We start from the raw sequence: 17,796 nt of genomic DNA, 5'->3' as shown, positions 1-17,796 counted from the left end.
GCCCAAACTGCTACAGACCTATATCTATCCTACCATGCCTTTCTAAGGTCTTCGAAAGCCAAGTCAACAAACAGATTACCGACCATTTCGAATCTCACCATACCTTCTCTGCTATGCAATCTGGTTTCAGAGCTGGTCATGGGTGCACCTCAGCCACGCTCAAGGTCCTAAACGATATCTTAACTGCCATCGATAAGAAACATTACTGTGCAGCCGTATTCATTGATCTGGCCAAGGCTTTCGACTCTGTCAATCACCACATCCTCATCGGCAGACTCGACAGCCTTGGTTTCTCAAATGATTGCCTCGCCTGGTTCACCAACTACTTCTCTGATATAGTTCAGTGTGTCAAATCGGAGGGTCTGCTGTCCGGACCTCTGGCAGTCTCTATGGGGGTGCCACAGGGTTCAATTCTTGGACCGACTCTCTTCTCTGTATACATCAATGAGGTCGCTCTTGCTGCTGGTGAGTCTCTGATCCACCTCTACGCAGACGACACCATTCTGTATACTTCCGGCCCTTCTTTGGACACTGTGTTAACAACCCTCCAGGCAAGCTTCAATGCCATACAACTCTCCTTCCGTGGCCTCCAATTGCTCTTAAATACAAGTAAAACTAAATGCATGCTCTTCAACTGATCGCTACCTGCACCTACCCGCCTGTCCAACATCACTACTCTGGACGGCTCTGACTTAGAATACGTGGACAACTACAAATACTTAAGTGTCTGGTTAGACTGTAAACTCTCAAACATCTCCAATCCAAAGTTAAATCTAGTATTGGCTTCCTATTTCGCAACAAAGCATCCTTCACTCATGCTGCCAAACATACCCTTGTAAAACTGACCATCCTACCAATCCTCGACTTTGGCGATGTCATTTACAAAATAGCCTCCAATACCCTACTCAACAAATTGGATGCAGTCTATCACAGTGCAATCCGTTTTGTCACCAAAGCCCCATATACTACCCACCATTGCGACCTGTACGCTCTCGTTGGCTGGCCCTCGCTTCATACTCGTCGCCAAACCCACTGGCTCCATGTCATCTACAAGACCCTGCTAGGTAAAGTCCCCCCTTATCTCAGCTCGCTGGTCACCATAGCATCTCCCACCTGTAGCACACGCTCCAGTAGGTATATCTCTCTAGTCACCCCCAAAACCAATTCTTTCTTTGGCCGCCTCTCCTTCCAGTTCTCTGCTGCCAATGACTGGAACGAACTACAAAAATCTCTAAAATTGGAAACACTTATCTCCCTCACTAGCTTTAAGCACCAACTGTCAGAGCATCTTATAGATTACTGCACCTGTACATAGCCCACCTATAATTTAGCCCAAACAACTACCTCTTTCCCAACTGTATTTAATTTATTTATTTATTTTGCTCCTTTGCACCCCATTATTTTTATTTCTACTTTGCACATTCTTCCATTGCAAAACTACCATTCCAGTGTTTTACTTGCTATATTGTATTTACTTTGCCACCATGGCCTTTTTTGCCTTTACCTCCCTTCTCACCTCATTTGCTCACATTGTATATAGACTTGTTTATACTGTATTATTGACTGTATGTTTGTTTTACTCCATGTGTAACTCTGTGTCGTTGTATGTGTCGAACTGCTTTGCTTTATCTTGGCCAGGTCGCAATTGTAAATGAGAACTTGTTCTCAACTTGCCTACCTGGTTAAATAAAGGTGAAATAAAAAAAAATTAAAATAAATGTTTGGACATTTAAATAAATTATATATCCCCATTGATTGTTGAAGAATATAACTTCTGAACACGTCAAGAGCTTTAGTTCACCCGTCAATACCTAACATATAAGCTTGTTTCACTTCATTGTATTTAAACAATGTAATTGTTAACACTGTATAGATTCAAAAACATGGTTCAAACTATCATTCTGATATCATGGATGTCCTTGTCCTTGTATCCATAGCTCTGTCTATGAACGTGAGTGAGATTACAATTCTCTAACCTCGTTCCTCAGCTGTTTACCAAAACAGTGGCCGGTGGCCATTTGTAATTGTCCCTTTCACTACGTCCTTAATAAACCTGGGTCAGACACATATCAAACACTCAATATAGTTTGCCCCATAAAATGAAACCAATAGAATAGTCCCCAAAACTCCAAGCTAAATCAAACGCACAGGTCTGACTCCCTCACCAATGTAAACCTAAGGATAGAAGGTGAGGGTAGGGCCCTGGCACTGTCCCTCTCAGTTACCATACCAACAATGAGGTCATCCCAGACAGGAAGTGGGACAGACGGGCATGGTCTGACAAGTCAGAGCTACTGAGAGGGTCATCACTGGTCACCACAGCCACAAAGCCATTAACCCCACCTATTTCAACAATTTCTCTTCTTATAATGTGATTTTAAACCTTAACCCTAACCTTACCACACAACCTGATGCCTAACCCTAACCGTAAATTAAGAACAAAAAGCACTTTTTTCCCATGAATTGTATAGCCAATTTTGACTTTGTGGCTGTGCTATCTAGTGGAAACCAACTGAGAGGGATTTCCCTATGTCTCATGCCACCCAGAGGTGTGACTGATCTCAACTGAATCACAGCACCCAAAACGCCATGAAGCCAAGTGTCAGCAGAGGTGTGACTGATCTCAACTGAATCACAGCACCCAAAACACCATGGAGCCAAGTGTCAGCCAGAGGTGTGACTGATCTCAACTGAATCACAGCACCCAAAACACCACGAAGCCAAGTGTCAGCCAGAGGTGTGACTGATCTCAACTGAATCACAGCACCCAAAACACCATGAAGCCAAGTGTCAGCCAGAGGTGTGACTGATCTCAACTGAATCACAGCACCCAAAACACCATGAAGCCAAGTGTCAGCCAGAGGTGTGACTGATCTCAACTGAAACACAGCACCCAAAACACCATGAAGCCAAGTGTCAGCCAGAGGTGTGACTGACCTCAACTGAATCACAGCACCCAAAACACCATGAAGCCAAGTGTCAGCCAGAGGTGTGACTGATCTCAACTGAAACACAGCACCCAAAACACCATGAAGCCAAGTGTCAGCCAGAGGTGTGACTGACCTCAACTGAATCACAGCACCCAAAACACCATGAAGCCAAGTGTCAGCCAGAGGTGTGACTGATCTCAACTGAATCACAGCACCCAAAACACCATGAAGCCAAGTGTCAGCCAGAGGTGTGACTGACCTCAACTGAATAACAGCACCCAAAACACCATGAAGCTAAGTGTCAGCCAGAGGTGTGACTGATCTCAACTGAATCACAGCACCCAAAACACCATGGAGCCAAGTGTCAGCCAGAGAACTGGGCATGTAATACAGTATATCTACTTCAAACAAGCCAGTCAATTCCACCTTCAACGATTGAAATGTGTGGATGCTTTGGTGCCATCTAGTGACCAAGAATGAAAATCTATCTAGATGGGGTCGGCAACAGGTGGCCTGTTTAAAAATATATTTTCGCTATCTATTTAATTCAGGAAATCTGTTTCCAAGTAGTCTCACAAATAAAAAATAGACGTGATCGTGTTTCAACACAATAAAGGTATGGAATTATTGTTATTTTTAAATACAACCTCTTGTTGGGCTTAGTTGTGGTCAATTTGCAGTGTACAAATTATTAGAATTATTAGACAATCCCCCGACCCCCCCACACTCTCTATGAGAAACTTTTGGAATTGGAATTTCAGTTCACTTCCTGAACTGACTCAATTAATACAATGGAATGAACTCCAACCCTGATAGATATGCATTATTGTTCCTCCACAGTCAATGTACCTCAGTTCAGATCTTATGGCATTGTAGTTGTAGGAGATAGTCTTCAAGGTATGATAACGCACCATGTACTACAGCAATGTACATGCAGATAGACGGCCATACCTGAGCTGGGCTTTGAGCTCTGTGAAGCAGGGTCTCTTGCTAGGGTCGTAGGCCCAGCACTTGGTCATCAGGCTGTACAGGGTAGGGGGGCAGTTGTGGGGCATGGCCAGACGCTCTCCGTTCTCTATCCGCCCGATGACATCGTTGTTCTTCACCCCCTGGAAGGGTTTGACTCCGTAGATGAGGATCTCCCACATACACACACCTGGAGTACAGAGAAACATATATTTATATTTAAACCCTAATTTATCAGCTAATAACATACAGCCTTGAACTTACAAGTTTTAGAGCACTGTATGAAATTCCCATACTCACCAAACATCCAGACGTCACTGGCTGAGGTAAAGCGTCTGAAGTTAATAGACTCAGGTGCCATCCATTTGATAGGCAGTTTCCCTTTGGAGGCTGGGAGGAGAGGTGAAAACAGGACTTTCATTGTTTCTGATCAAGTGTTTTTATTGTGATTGATTAGACAGTTACACATGAACAATGCAACAAGTAACAAGACAAACACTTCCCCTCCCACAGGACTTCCCTAAGCCATAGTTAGATGAGTGGTTCACAATAGCAGTCTCACAGAGTCATACGCTGATGAAAAGAGCTGTTGAGTTTCTTTCACTCGCCCCATGGATACGTGCAACAGATATTTCCATGTTTATAATGTCCATGAATGATAACAGCCACAGCTGTCTGCTTAAAGAGTGAGGAGCCTAATGAATGACTTACTAATGACATAAACAGCAGAAAGTGATCTCCTCTGGCATGCTGACTGTGGACAGTTAGTCTCCAGAACAGGTGAAACTCCTACCTTTGTAATAGGAGCTGTCCTCCATGTATCGAGACAAGCCAAAGTCTCCCAGTTTAACACAGTCCACTGAGGATACCAGCACGTTCCTGGCAGCTATATCCCTTCAAGACGCAGACATGGTTACAATGGAGAAGAGAAGAGTAGTGTGTTTACAGGAAACACACCAAAGCCATATTAATAAGGCTAGGTTGGGGTGAGGGCTTACCTATGTACAAACCGCTTGCTCTCCAGGTAGGAAAGTGCTGTGCTTAGCTGGAAAGCATAGAGAATCAATGATGCCAAGTCGAGGTTGTATTTTCTCACTTGCAGGAAGGAGCGTAGCTGTAAAGATGGAAGAGAAAACAAAAGATAATACTCACTTTAGCCTGTACATTACATACAGGGATGGTTTAATGCAGGAGCTTCCTGGGGCTGAAGCCCCTGGGCACAGGCCCGTTGGGGGCCCAAGAGAGGAAAAAAGACATTTAAAAATGTATAATAATAATACAGGAGATATATACAGTATTTATAAATATGTAGTATATATTTTGAGTGTAGACAGCCTGATGCCGTTCTGCTAATCATCAGATGGGGGGAGGAGAGGAGGTAGGGGGTGCCATGTGGGTAACTGGGGGCCCTGCCTTGATTGGGTAACTAATGAATTTAACACAATAAAAATACAAACTGCATAATAAATCAATGTGACTGGTCAATTGTGTAAGTCAGGGGCTGGGACAAAACATTTTTTTGTATTATTATAATATTTTTTTATCCAACCACAGGAGCCCGCTCTCAATGTTCAAAATACACCAGAGAGCACAATTTCAGGAAACTAGGCGCATGTCGCGCATCGCTACTACACAGGAGAGTAAAAACATTTTTTTTTTTATAAAAATGTGTTTTTTGGCAGAAATGCCTCCTGGAACATGTGAACTTTCATGTGCCTTAATAACAAACTTGTATACCATCTGTAAATACGAAAAAAAGGTTAAATTACAAGCCTAGTTAGTTTAGCCACAGAAAAAGGCAGCAACCTTCTTACTAGCCATGATTGGCTGAGATAATGAGTGGGCTGGACATGCCGAGAGATGAGTTCAGACTGGTCTGCCATGTAGCACGCTTCTGTCTATAACATGAAGCGGTCAGTATGTGTAGGTAATCCATTCTAACAGGGCTATTTTTAAAGACATTGCATAGTAGAACTGCATAAGTGTTGTTCTCCACTTTCCGGAGGCCCGACTCCCAATCACAGCCGGTTGTGATACAGCCTGGAATCGAATCAGGGTGTCTGTAGTGACGCCTCAAGCACTGAGATGCAGGGCCTTATACCGCTGCACCACTCGGGAGCCCTAATGGGTACACTAGCAATGGGTGCCAGGGAACTGACATCTATGGATTATATTTCTATGGTTGGTTGCGGATGTCAGTTTGCCTTTTACAGTTTTCAAAATACAATCATTTTGGAAAGCAAATGCCTACTGCTGAAAAAATAAGACTAATCTGTCTATAGAACCAATGGAAACACATTTCTCAACAAATGACAGCAGCACTGTTTTTCTTGAGACAGGCTATTGCCACGACGAGCACATTGGCCATCACCTTGGGTAGTGTCATGACGTTGCCCTCTTTGGGTACAACAACCCCCATCCCCCTCTCCCTGCCTCCTACAACTAGGCTGATGTGGTCAGAGAGGTCGTAAATTCCAGGAAGATCCTGCCTTATGGCCACACAGTATAGAGACAGAGTGAATTTTCACAGAGAACAAAGGAATTTCTTCCACCTCAGAACTTGAGGTCCAAACAAATGACATGTTCCGGAGAAGGTATAAAAGATCGGTGAAGAATCCAGCTACGAACTGGTCCGTTTGTTACAACTTGGGGAAGCTCATGGGAGGTGGTGTGCCCACATTACCATAACGCTGTTTATATAATAGCCTCAGATATGAGGTTTACATCTAATTGCTGTATAAAATGAATGAGTGAGGATGATAATGTTTGTAAAATTGTGTAATGTGATTTTGGACTGTTTAATGAAGGAAACTCCAATTCCCTTTTGAGTTTAACTAAATCAGAGGACCGCCCATGAGCCCAGTTAGGGTCGGGCATCCTGGAACAGGCCCTTTTCTGCAATTTCGAAATAAACCCCAACCTTGAGAATTCCTCAACAGACCATGTTTTTCTCCATTACGAGAGGACAAAGGTTGAGACGATTTCTGAATCTTTTAACCATACCACGTGGTTAAACTCTTAGAATGTCGATACCGACAGAATAAGAACAAGTCTTTGATATTAATTACTAGTCTGCAGCTAGGAATTCGGTATCATTGAACGCAAAGAACGACAACCGCCGAAACATCCATTCTATAACAAAATGAATGAATGTCACTCTGAACTACCCACGACAGAGAGAGAAAGAGAGGTGGAAATTCTCCAACAGAAACTAACTTTTCAGCAGAGATCCAGACGACACACTGGGCATAAATATATGTATTGATTGAAGTTGTTCCCGAATGAGTGAGTGTTCATGTGCAAAGTATTAGCATTTCAATTGTTATAATTATCAACTGTACGTTGTCTTCTCAGTCAACCCCCACTTCCCTTTTGTACACCAAGCCGCCATGCCGGTTTAGCCCACTAGGGAACATTCCCCTATCATTTCTTGTTTGTTTGTTTATTCATTTCTGTGAATGACTTAGTTAGTAAATAAATGATTTAAGACAATTGATGTATGGATGACTCATAGTGAAGACTGGGTTTGTGCAGATAACCAACAATTTACGACATTTGGAATGAGACGAACGTGAGGTAAAGTAAATCATTAATTAATTTGAAGACTAATTGATCAGATATAAAATATCTGAAAAGTTATATTAGGAAATTATAACTTTGTAATCTGAATCATTTCCTTGGTGCCCCGACTTCCTAGTTAATTACAGTTACACGATTAATCAGTTTAATCGTGTAATACTAATTACAGAGAATCTTTGATAAAACTAAGTCTTCAATTTAATGATAGTAAAGACACGACAATAGCCTATGGCTTCATCTTCATCATTAGGGGAGTCAGTGTGCCACTGGACATTACATTTAGTAGCCTACTGTGATATATATACTGTATATATATTACCCCCTGATAATGTGTGTCGCTTCATTGGCCTGGGCTATTGTTTGTTGTCAATTCCAGACCAGATTGATCTCAGTTTGTCAGTCAGAGTAGACACTGATTTCAGTCATTTGTGTGGTATTAAAAAATATTGTGCTAATATCTTCTGTCATGCAAATTACATAGAATGCATGAAATGTGTTTTTTTTTATCCTCATGTGTGGAAATTCTAAAAACTTCTCTGCTCAACTGTAGGCTATGTCACATGCCAAATGTTATTCTGGCTTTAGGGCCTCTTTCTTCAACAGTAAATGTAACACGCTTCCAATTGCATCTTTGTTCATGGATTTGTTTACAGAAAATGATGGTGTACCGGGAAGGAAGGGCTATAGAAAAAACAAAGCCTGGGGCCTATGATTTCTTCATCTGACCCTGATCACATATAACATCGACTGCCTTCTACAGTGTACTGTTTAAACCTTGAGATTGAACCTTGAAAGTGATGCCTCTATCCACCACTAGATGGCCATCCCTAACAGCTGAAACCATGTGAAAGGTAGAAGTACCATCCAAGACTAAATGGGTGAAAACAATCTAAAAACTCAGATTACAGTCCTCTTCAGCATGATCCATAGGTTACTGTTACAGAGCCTGAGGTCATCACTGTTAAACTGATTCCTGTATTAAAGCACTGTATTGTGTGTGTGTTCTGTACCTCTCCCAGTGTACACAGCTCCATGATGATCCACACGGGGTTTTCTGTGATCACTCCAATCAGCTTCACTATGTGGGGGTGGTCAAACTGACGCATGGTCACTGCATGGGGACAACACACACACACACACACACACACACACACACACACACACACACACACACACACACACACACACACACACACACTATTCACTGTAATTGAATAGACCAGGGATTAGCTAGGCTACGGTTTATAGAATCAGGTTACTGTATGTAGGGCGAAAAGGTAGAGTGGAAAAGTAAGACTGATTATATAGTGGATTATTATTCATGTTGATAATAAATATCAAGGCTGTTATGAAGGAAGCAGGCCCATGTTTACAGTGGGCTATTTTAGGATGACTTAGACTCAAACCGCCATCTTTGTTTTTACTCAGATAACATGTCATCAACCCTGCTCCTGCTGAGCACCCCGTGTGGAGAGGAGGGGAGGAGAGGAGGGGACAGGAGAAGGGAGGAGGGGAGAGAGGAAGGGAGAGAGGAGGGGAGGAGAGGCTGGGGTTAGAGGAGAGGAGGGGACAGGAGGGGAGGAGAGGAGGGGAGGAGGGGACAGGAGAGGAGGGGACAGGAGAGGAAGAGAGGAGAAGGGAGGAGGGGAGAGAGGAAGGGAGAGAGGAGGGGAGGAGAGACTGGGGTTAGAGGAGAGGAGGGGACAGCAGGGGAGGAGAGGAGGGGACAGGAGGGGAGGGGAGGAGAGGACAGGAGAGGAGGAGGAGGGGAGATAGTTTACAATGGTGATGTGCTATTTGATGTGTTTTAGAGCAGTGTGTGTGTGTGTGTGTGTGTGTGTTTGGATTTTGTCTCTCTGTGTGTGTGCGTCCATGTGTGTAGTGTTAGAGAGAGAGAGTGTGTGTGGGCATGCACGCATGTGTGTGTGTGTCTCAGACTTCAGCAAGGGGAAGGGAAGGGGTGTGTGTCTCAGACTTCAGCAAGGGGAAGGGGTGTGTGTCTCAGACTTCAGCAAGGGGAAGGGAAGGGGTGTGTGTCTCAGACTTCAGCAAGGGGAAGGGAAGGGGTGTGTGTCTCAGACTTCAGCAAGGGGAAGGGAAGGGGTGTGTGTCTCAGACTTCAGCAAGGGAAGGGGTGTGTGTCTCAGACTTCAGCAAGGGGAAGGGGTGTGTATTGCACGTGGGAAATCAGCAGGACTGTACTAGTGTAAACCCACTTTCTTAAAACCCATCCCTCTCTAAAGCGGTGTTCTGTCCTCCCCAGTCCCCCTGCAGCCTCCACACATTCCTGCTGTGTTTTCATACATGGGGTTTAGCTCAGTCCCACCTTGTCTGGGCATTTCATCTGGATAAAGGAGCCTCTCTCTGTCAGAACCACTGGAGATGAAGACCAGTCTTCTGCTGTTCAAAAACCCACTGGAGCTGAAGACCAGTCTTCTGCTGTTCAAAAACCCACTGGAGCTGAAGACCAGTCTTCTGCTGTTCAAAAACCCACTGGAGCTGAAGACCAGTCTTCTGCTGTTCAAAAACCCACTGGAGATGAAGACCAGACTTCTGCTGTTCAAAAACCCACTGGAGCTGAAGACCAGTCTTCTGCTGTTCAAAAACCCACTGGAGATGAAGACCAGTCTGCTGTTCAAAAACCCACTGGAGCTGAAGACCAGTCTTCTGCTGTTCAAAAACCCACTGGAGCTGAAGACCAGTCTTCTGCTGTTCAAAAACCCACTGGAGATGAAGACCAGTCTTCTGCTGTTCAAAAACCCACTGGAGCTGAAGACCAGTCTTCTGCTATTCAAAAACCCACTGGAGCTGAAGACCAGTCTTCTGCTGTTTAAAAACCCACTGGAGCTGAAGACCAGTCTTCTGCTGTTCAAAAACCCACTGGAGCTGAAGACCAGTCTTCTGCTGTTCAAAAACCCACTGGAGATGAAGACCAGTCTTCTGCTGTTCAAAAACCCACTGGAGATGAAGACCAGTCTTCTGCTGTTCAAAAACCCACTGCTACACTAAGGTTGCGTCACAAATGGCACCCTAATCCCTATAAAGTGCACTGTATAGGAAATAGGGTGCCATTTGGGCTGCATACTAAATCTCTGCATGTGGTAGCCCTAAAAAGGTAGAAATATCTGTCTGAGATTGCTATGCTGAGAATGCACCCTAGACGCAAACTAAAAGGTCATGTGTTCAACCCTCAGTAGTATACACACAACTGATGTATGAAGAGCAAGAGGTCGTATGTGCTGTGATCAAGAAGGACGACAGGAGGAGGTGTGTTACTTACGAGCTTCTTGTAAGAACTTCTCCCTGACACTATCAGAGGTGCAGTTCTTACACGTCTTGATGGCCACAGACAGAGCAGGGTTTTCCTACAGAGAGAAATAAAACATCAGAAAATGGTTATTTAAATAAGTCAAGTCTAAGAGGATTGTGTCTTGTTTTTCCACAAATGTGTAGGCTCCCTATTCCCTATGTAGAGCATTTATTTAGAACAGGGCCCATAGGGCTCTGGTCAAAAGCAGTCGGCTAAATAGGGAATAGGGAGCCATTTGGGACACAGACTAGGCCTACCGGGCTCATGTAGACTCCCTGGTGGACGTCCCCGAACTGTCCCTCTCCGATACAGCGACCCAGCTCAATCCTCTGTCTCTGAATCTCATAGTCCCTGGCTGGATACAACACACAGCATTAGACACACTGACTGTAAAATCTCATAGTCCCTGGCTGGGTACAACACACAGCATTAGACACACTGACTGTATAATCTCATAGTCCCTGGCTGGGTACTACAGAGCATTAGACACACTGACTGTATAATCTCATAGTCCCTGGCTGGGTACTACAGAGCATTAGACACACTGACTGTATAATCTCAGAGTCCCTGGCTGGGTACAACACACAGCATTAGACACACTGACTGTATAATCTCATAGTCCCTGGCTGGGTACAACACACAGCATTAGACACACTGACTGTATAATCTCATAGTCCCTGGCTGGGTACTACAGAGCATTAGACACACTGACTGTATAATCTCAGAGTCCCTGGCTGGGTACAACACACAGCATTAGACACACTGACTGTATAATCTCATAGTCCCTGGCTGGGTACAACACACAGCATTAGACACACTGACTGTATAATCTCATAGTCCCTGGCTGGGTACAACACACAGCATTAGACACACTGACTGTATAATCTCATAGTCCCTGGCTGGATACAACACACAGCATTAGACACACTGACTGTATAATCTCATAGTCCCTGGCTGGGTACAACACACAGCATTAGACACACTGACTGTATAATCTCATAGTCCCTGGCTGGGTACAACACACAGCATTAGACACACTGACTGTATAATCTCATAGTCCCTGGCTGGGTACAACACACAGCATTAGACACACTGACTGTATAATCTCATAGTCCCTGGCTGGGTACTACAGAGCATTAGACACACTGACTGTATAATCTCAGAGTCCCTGGCTGGGTACAACACACAGCATTAGACACACTGACTGTATAATCTCATAGTCCCTGGCTGGGTACAACACACAGCATTAGACACACTGACTGTATAATCTCATAGTCCCTGGCTGGGTACAACACACAGCATTAGACACACTGACTGTATAATCTCATAGTCCCTGGCTGGGTACAACACACAGCATTAGACACACTGACTGTATAATCTCATAGTCCCTGGCTGGATACAACACACAGCATTAGACACACTGACTGTATAATCTCATAGTCCCTGGCTGGGTACAACACACAGCATTAGACACACTGACTGTATAATCTCATAGTCCCTGGCTGGGTACAACACACAGCATTAGACACACTGACTGTATAATCTCATAGTCCCTGGCTGGGTACAACACAGCATTAGACACACTGACTGTATAATCTCATAGTCCCTGGCTGGGTACTACAGAGCATTAGACACACTGACTGTATAATCTCAGAGTCCCTGGCTGGGTACTACAGAGCGTTAGACACACTGACTGTATAATCTCATAGTCCCTGGCTGGGTACTACAGAGCGTTAGACACACTGACTGTATAATCTCATAGTCCCTGGCTGGGTACAACACACAGCATTAGACACACTGACTGTATAATCTCATAGTCCCTGGCTGGGTACTACAGAGCGTTAGACACACTGACTGTATAATCTCATAGTCCCTGGCTGGGTACAACACACAGCATTAGACACACTGACTGTATAATCTCATAGTCCCTGGCTGGGTACAACACAGCATTAGACACACTGACTGTATAATCTCATAGTCCCTGGCTGGGTACAACACAGCATTAGACACACTGACTGTATAATCTCATAGTCCCTGGCTGGGTACAACACAGCATTAGACACACTGACTTTATAATCTCATAGTCCCTGGCTGGGTACAACACAGCATTAGACACACTGACTGTATAATCTCATAGTCCCTGGCTGGGTACAACACACAGCATTAGACACACTGACTGTATAATCTCATAGTCCCTGGCTGGGTACTACAGAGCATTAGACACACTGACTGTATAATCTCATAGTCCCTGGCTGGGTACTACAGAGCGTTAGACACACTGACTGTATAATCTCATAGTCCCTGGCTGGGTACAACACAGCGTTAGACACACTGACTGTATAATCTCATAGTCCCTGGCTGGGTACAACACAGCATTAGACACACTGTCTGTATAATCTCATAGTCCCTGGCTGGGTACTACAGAGCATTAGACACACTGACTGTATAATCTCATAGTCCCTGGCTGGGTACTACAGAGCATTAGACACACTGACTGTATAATCTCATAGTCCCTGGCTGGGTACAACACACAGCATTAGACACACTGACTGTATAATCTCATAGTCCCTGGCTGGGTACTACAGAGCATTAGACACACTGACTGTATAATCTCATAGTCCCTGGCTGGGTACAACACACAGCATTAGACACACTGACTGTATAATCTCATAGTCCCTGGCTGGGTACTACAGAGCGTTAGACACACTGACTGTATAATCTCATAGTCCCTGGCTGGGTACTACAGAGCGTTAGACACACTGACTGTATAATCTCATAGTCCCTGGCTGGATACAACACACAGCATTAGACACACTGACTGTATAATCTCATAGTCCCTGGCTGGGTACAACACACAGCATTAGACACACTGACTGTATAATCTCATAGTCCCTGGCTGGGTACAACAAACAGCATTAGACACACTGACTGTATAATCTCATAGTCCCTGGCTGAGTACAACACACAGCATTAGACACACTGACTGTATAATCTCATAGTCCCTGGCTGGGTACTACAGAGCATTAGACACACTGACTGTATAATCTCATAGTCCCTGGCTGGGTACTACAGAGCATTAGACACACTGACTGTATAATCTCATAGTCCCTGGCTGGGTACAACACACAGCATTAGACACACTGACTGTATAATCTCATAGTCCCTGGCTGGGTACAACACACAGCATTAGACACACTGACTGTATAATCTCATAGTCCCTGGCTGGGTACTACAGAGCGTTAGACACACTGACTTTATAATCTCATAGTCCCTGGCTGGGTACAACACAGCATTAGACACACTGACTGTATAATCTCATAGTCCCTGGCTGGGTACTACAGAGCATTAGACGCACTGACTGTATAATCTCATAGTCCCTGGCTGGATACAACACACAGCATTAGGCACACTGACTGTATAATCTCATAGTCCCTGGCTGGGTACAACACAGCATTAGACACACTGACTGTATAATCTCATAGTCCCTGGCTGGGTACAACACACAGCATTAGACACACTGACTGTATAATCTCATAGTCCCTGGCTGGGTACAACACACAGCATTAGACACACTGACTGTATAATCTCATAGTCCCTGGCTGGGTACAACACACAGCATTAGACACACTGACTGTATAATCTCATAGTCCCTGGCTGGGTACAACACAGCATTAGACACACTGACTGTATAATCTCATAGTCCCTGGCTGGGTACTACAGAGCATTAGACACACTGACTGTATAATCTCATAGTCCCTGGCTGGGTACAACACACAGCATTAGACACACTGACTGTATAATCTCATAGTCCCTGGCTGGGTACAACACACAGCATTAGACACACTGACTGTATAATCTCATAGTCCCTGGCTGGGTACTACACACAGCATTAGACACACTGACTGTATAATCTCATAGTCCCTGGCTGGGTACAACACAGCATTAGACACACTGACTGTATAATCTCATAGTCCCTGGCTGGGTACAACACACAGCATTAGACACACTGACTGTATAATCTCATAGTCCCTGGCTGGGTACAACACACAGCATTAGACACACTGACTGTATAATCTCATAGTCCCTGGCTGGGTACAACACAGCATTAGACACACTGACTGTATAATCTCATAGTCCCTGGCTGGGTACAACACAGCATTAGACACACTGACTGTATAATCTCATAGTCCCTGGCTGGGTATAAACACAGCATTAGACACACTGACTTTATAATCTCATAGTCCCTGGCTGGGTACAACACAGCATTAGACACACTGACTGTATAATCTCATAGTCCCTGGCTGGATACAACACACAGCATTAGACACACTGACTGTATAATCTCATAGTCCCTGGCTGGGTACAACACACAGCATTAGACACACTGACTGTATAATCTCATAGTCCCTGGCTGGGTACAACACACAGCATTAGACACACTGACTGTATAATCTCATAGTCCCTGGCTGGGTACAACACAGCATTAGACACACTGACTGTATAATCTCATAGTCCCTGGCTGGGTACAACACAGCATTAGACACACTGACTGTATAATCTCATAGTCCCTGGCTGGGTACAACACACAGCATTAGACACACTGACTGTATAATCTCATAGTCCCTGGCTGGGTACAACACACAGCATTAGACACACTGACTGTATAATCTCATAGTCCCTGGCTGGGTACAACACACAGCATTAGACACACTGACTGTATAATCTCATAGTCCCTGGCTGGGTACAACACACAGCATTAGACACACTGACTGTATAATCTCATAGTCCCTGGCTGGGTACAACACACAGCATTAGACACACTGACTGTATAATCTCATAGTCCCTGGCTGGGTACAACACACAGCATTAGACACACTGACTGTATAATCTCATAGTCCCTGGCTGGGTACAACACACAGCATTAGACACACTGACTGTATAATCTCATAGTCCCTGGCTGGGTACTACAGAGCGTTAGACACACTGACTGTATAATCTCATAGTCCCTGGCTGGGTACTACAGAGCGTTAGACACACTGACTGTATAATCTCATAGTCCCTGGCTGGGTACAACACACAGCATTAGACACACTGACTGTATAATCTCATAGTCCCTGGCTGGGTACTACAGAGCGTTAGACACACTGACTGTATAATCTCATAGTCCCTGGCTGGGTACAACACACAGCATTAGACACACTGACTGTATAATCTCATAGTCCCTGGCTGGGTACACAAACAGCATTAGACACACTGACTGTATAATCTCATAGTCCCTGGCTGGGTACAACACAGCGTTAGACACACTGACTGTATAATCTCATAGTCCCTGGCTGGGTACTACAGAGCATTAGACACACTGACTGTATAATCTCATAGTCACTGGCTGGGTACAACACAGCATTAGACACACTGACTGTATAATCTCATAGTCCCTGGCTGGGTACAACACAGCATTAGACACACTGACTGTATAATCTCATAGTCCCTGGCTGGGTACAACACAGCATTAGACACACTGACTGTATAATCTCATAGTCCCTGGCTGGGTACAACACACAGCATTAGACACACTGACTGTATAATCTCATAGTCCCTGGCTGGGTACAACACACAGCATTAGACACACTGACTGTATAATCTCATAGTCCCTGGCTGGGTACTACACACAGCATTAGACACACTGACTGTATAATCTCATAGTCCCTGGCTGGGTACAACACAGCATTAGACACACTGACTGTATAATCTCATAGTCCCTGGCTGGGTACAACACACAGCATTAGACACACTGACTGTATAATCTCATAGTTCCTGGCTGGGTACAACACACAGCATTAGACACACTGACTGTATAATCTCATAGTCCCTGGCTGGGTACAACACACAGCATTAGACACACTGACTGTATAATCTCATAGTCCCTGGCTGGGTACAACACAGCATTAGACACACTGACTGTATAATCTCATAGTCCCTGGCTGGGTACACACACAGCATTAGACACACTGACTGTATAATCTCATAGTCCCTGGCTGGGTACAACACACAGCATTAGACACACTGACTGTATAATCTCATAGTCCCTGGCTGGGTACAACACAGCATTAGACACACTGACTGTATAATCTCATAGTCCCTGGCTGGGTACTACAGAGCATTAGACACACTGACTGTATAATCTCATAGTTCCTGGCTGGGTACAACACACAGCATTAGACACACTGACTGTATAATCTCATAGTCCCTGGCTGGGTACTACACACAGCATTAGACACACTGACTGTATAATCTCATAGTCCCTGGCTGGGTACAGCACACAGCATTAGACACACTGACTGTATAATCTCATAGTCCCTGGCTGGGTACAACACACAGCATTAGACACACTGACTGTATAATCTCATAGTCCCTGGCTGGGTACAACACACAGCATTAGACACACTGACTGTATAATCTCATAGTCCCTGGCTGGGTACTACACACAGCATTAGACACACTGACTGTATAATCTCATAGTCCCTGGCTGGGTACAACACAGCATTAGACACACTGACTGTATAATCTCATAGTCCCTGGCTGGGTACAACACACAGCATTAGACACACTGACTGTATAATCTCATAGTCCCTGGCTGGGTACAACACACAGCATTAGACACACTGACTGTATAATCTCATAGTCCCTGGCTGGGTACAACACAGCATTAGACACACTGACTGTATAATCTCATAGTCCCTGGCTGGGTACAACACAGCATTAGACACACTGACTGTATAATCTCATAGTCCCTGGCTGGGTACAACACAGCATTAGACACACTGACTTTATAATCTCATAGTCCCTGGCTGGGTACAACACAGCATTAGACACACTGACTGTATAATCTCATAGTCCCTGGCTGGATACAACACACAGCATTAGACACACTGACTGTATAATCTCATAGTCCCTGGCTGGGTACAACACACAGCATTAGACACACTGACTGTATAATCTCATAGTCCCTGG

The 17,796-nt window shown here is 44.5% G+C and overlaps 1 protein-coding gene across 1 annotated transcript in view; it reads right to left on the bottom strand.

The window, feature by feature from the left end:
• The window catches only part of ptk2ab (protein tyrosine kinase 2ab), a 142,654-nt gene that overhangs the window by 29,179 nt on the left and 95,679 nt on the right, over nucleotides 1–17,796 (bottom strand). The window contains exons 16-22 of the mRNA XM_065027571.1: nucleotides 11,043–11,140; nucleotides 10,756–10,840; nucleotides 8,486–8,586; nucleotides 4,895–5,010; nucleotides 4,690–4,790; nucleotides 4,197–4,286; nucleotides 3,882–4,086 (exon numbers count right to left, since the gene is read on the bottom strand). Coding sequence (XP_064883643.1) covers nucleotides 3,882–4,086; nucleotides 4,197–4,286; nucleotides 4,690–4,790; nucleotides 4,895–5,010; nucleotides 8,486–8,586; nucleotides 10,756–10,840; nucleotides 11,043–11,140 — 796 coding nt within the window. The remainder of the gene's footprint in view (nucleotides 1–3,881; nucleotides 4,087–4,196; nucleotides 4,287–4,689; nucleotides 4,791–4,894; nucleotides 5,011–8,485; nucleotides 8,587–10,755; nucleotides 10,841–11,042; nucleotides 11,141–17,796) is intronic.

This window comes from Oncorhynchus nerka, linkage group LG14 (genome assembly GCF_034236695.1).
Source record: "Oncorhynchus nerka isolate Pitt River linkage group LG14, Oner_Uvic_2.0, whole genome shotgun sequence".
Lineage (NCBI taxonomy): Eukaryota > Metazoa > Chordata > Actinopteri > Salmoniformes > Salmonidae > Oncorhynchus > Oncorhynchus nerka.
The sequence above is the reverse complement of the archived record's forward strand: the minus strand, read 5'-3'. Positions and strand labels throughout refer to the sequence as shown.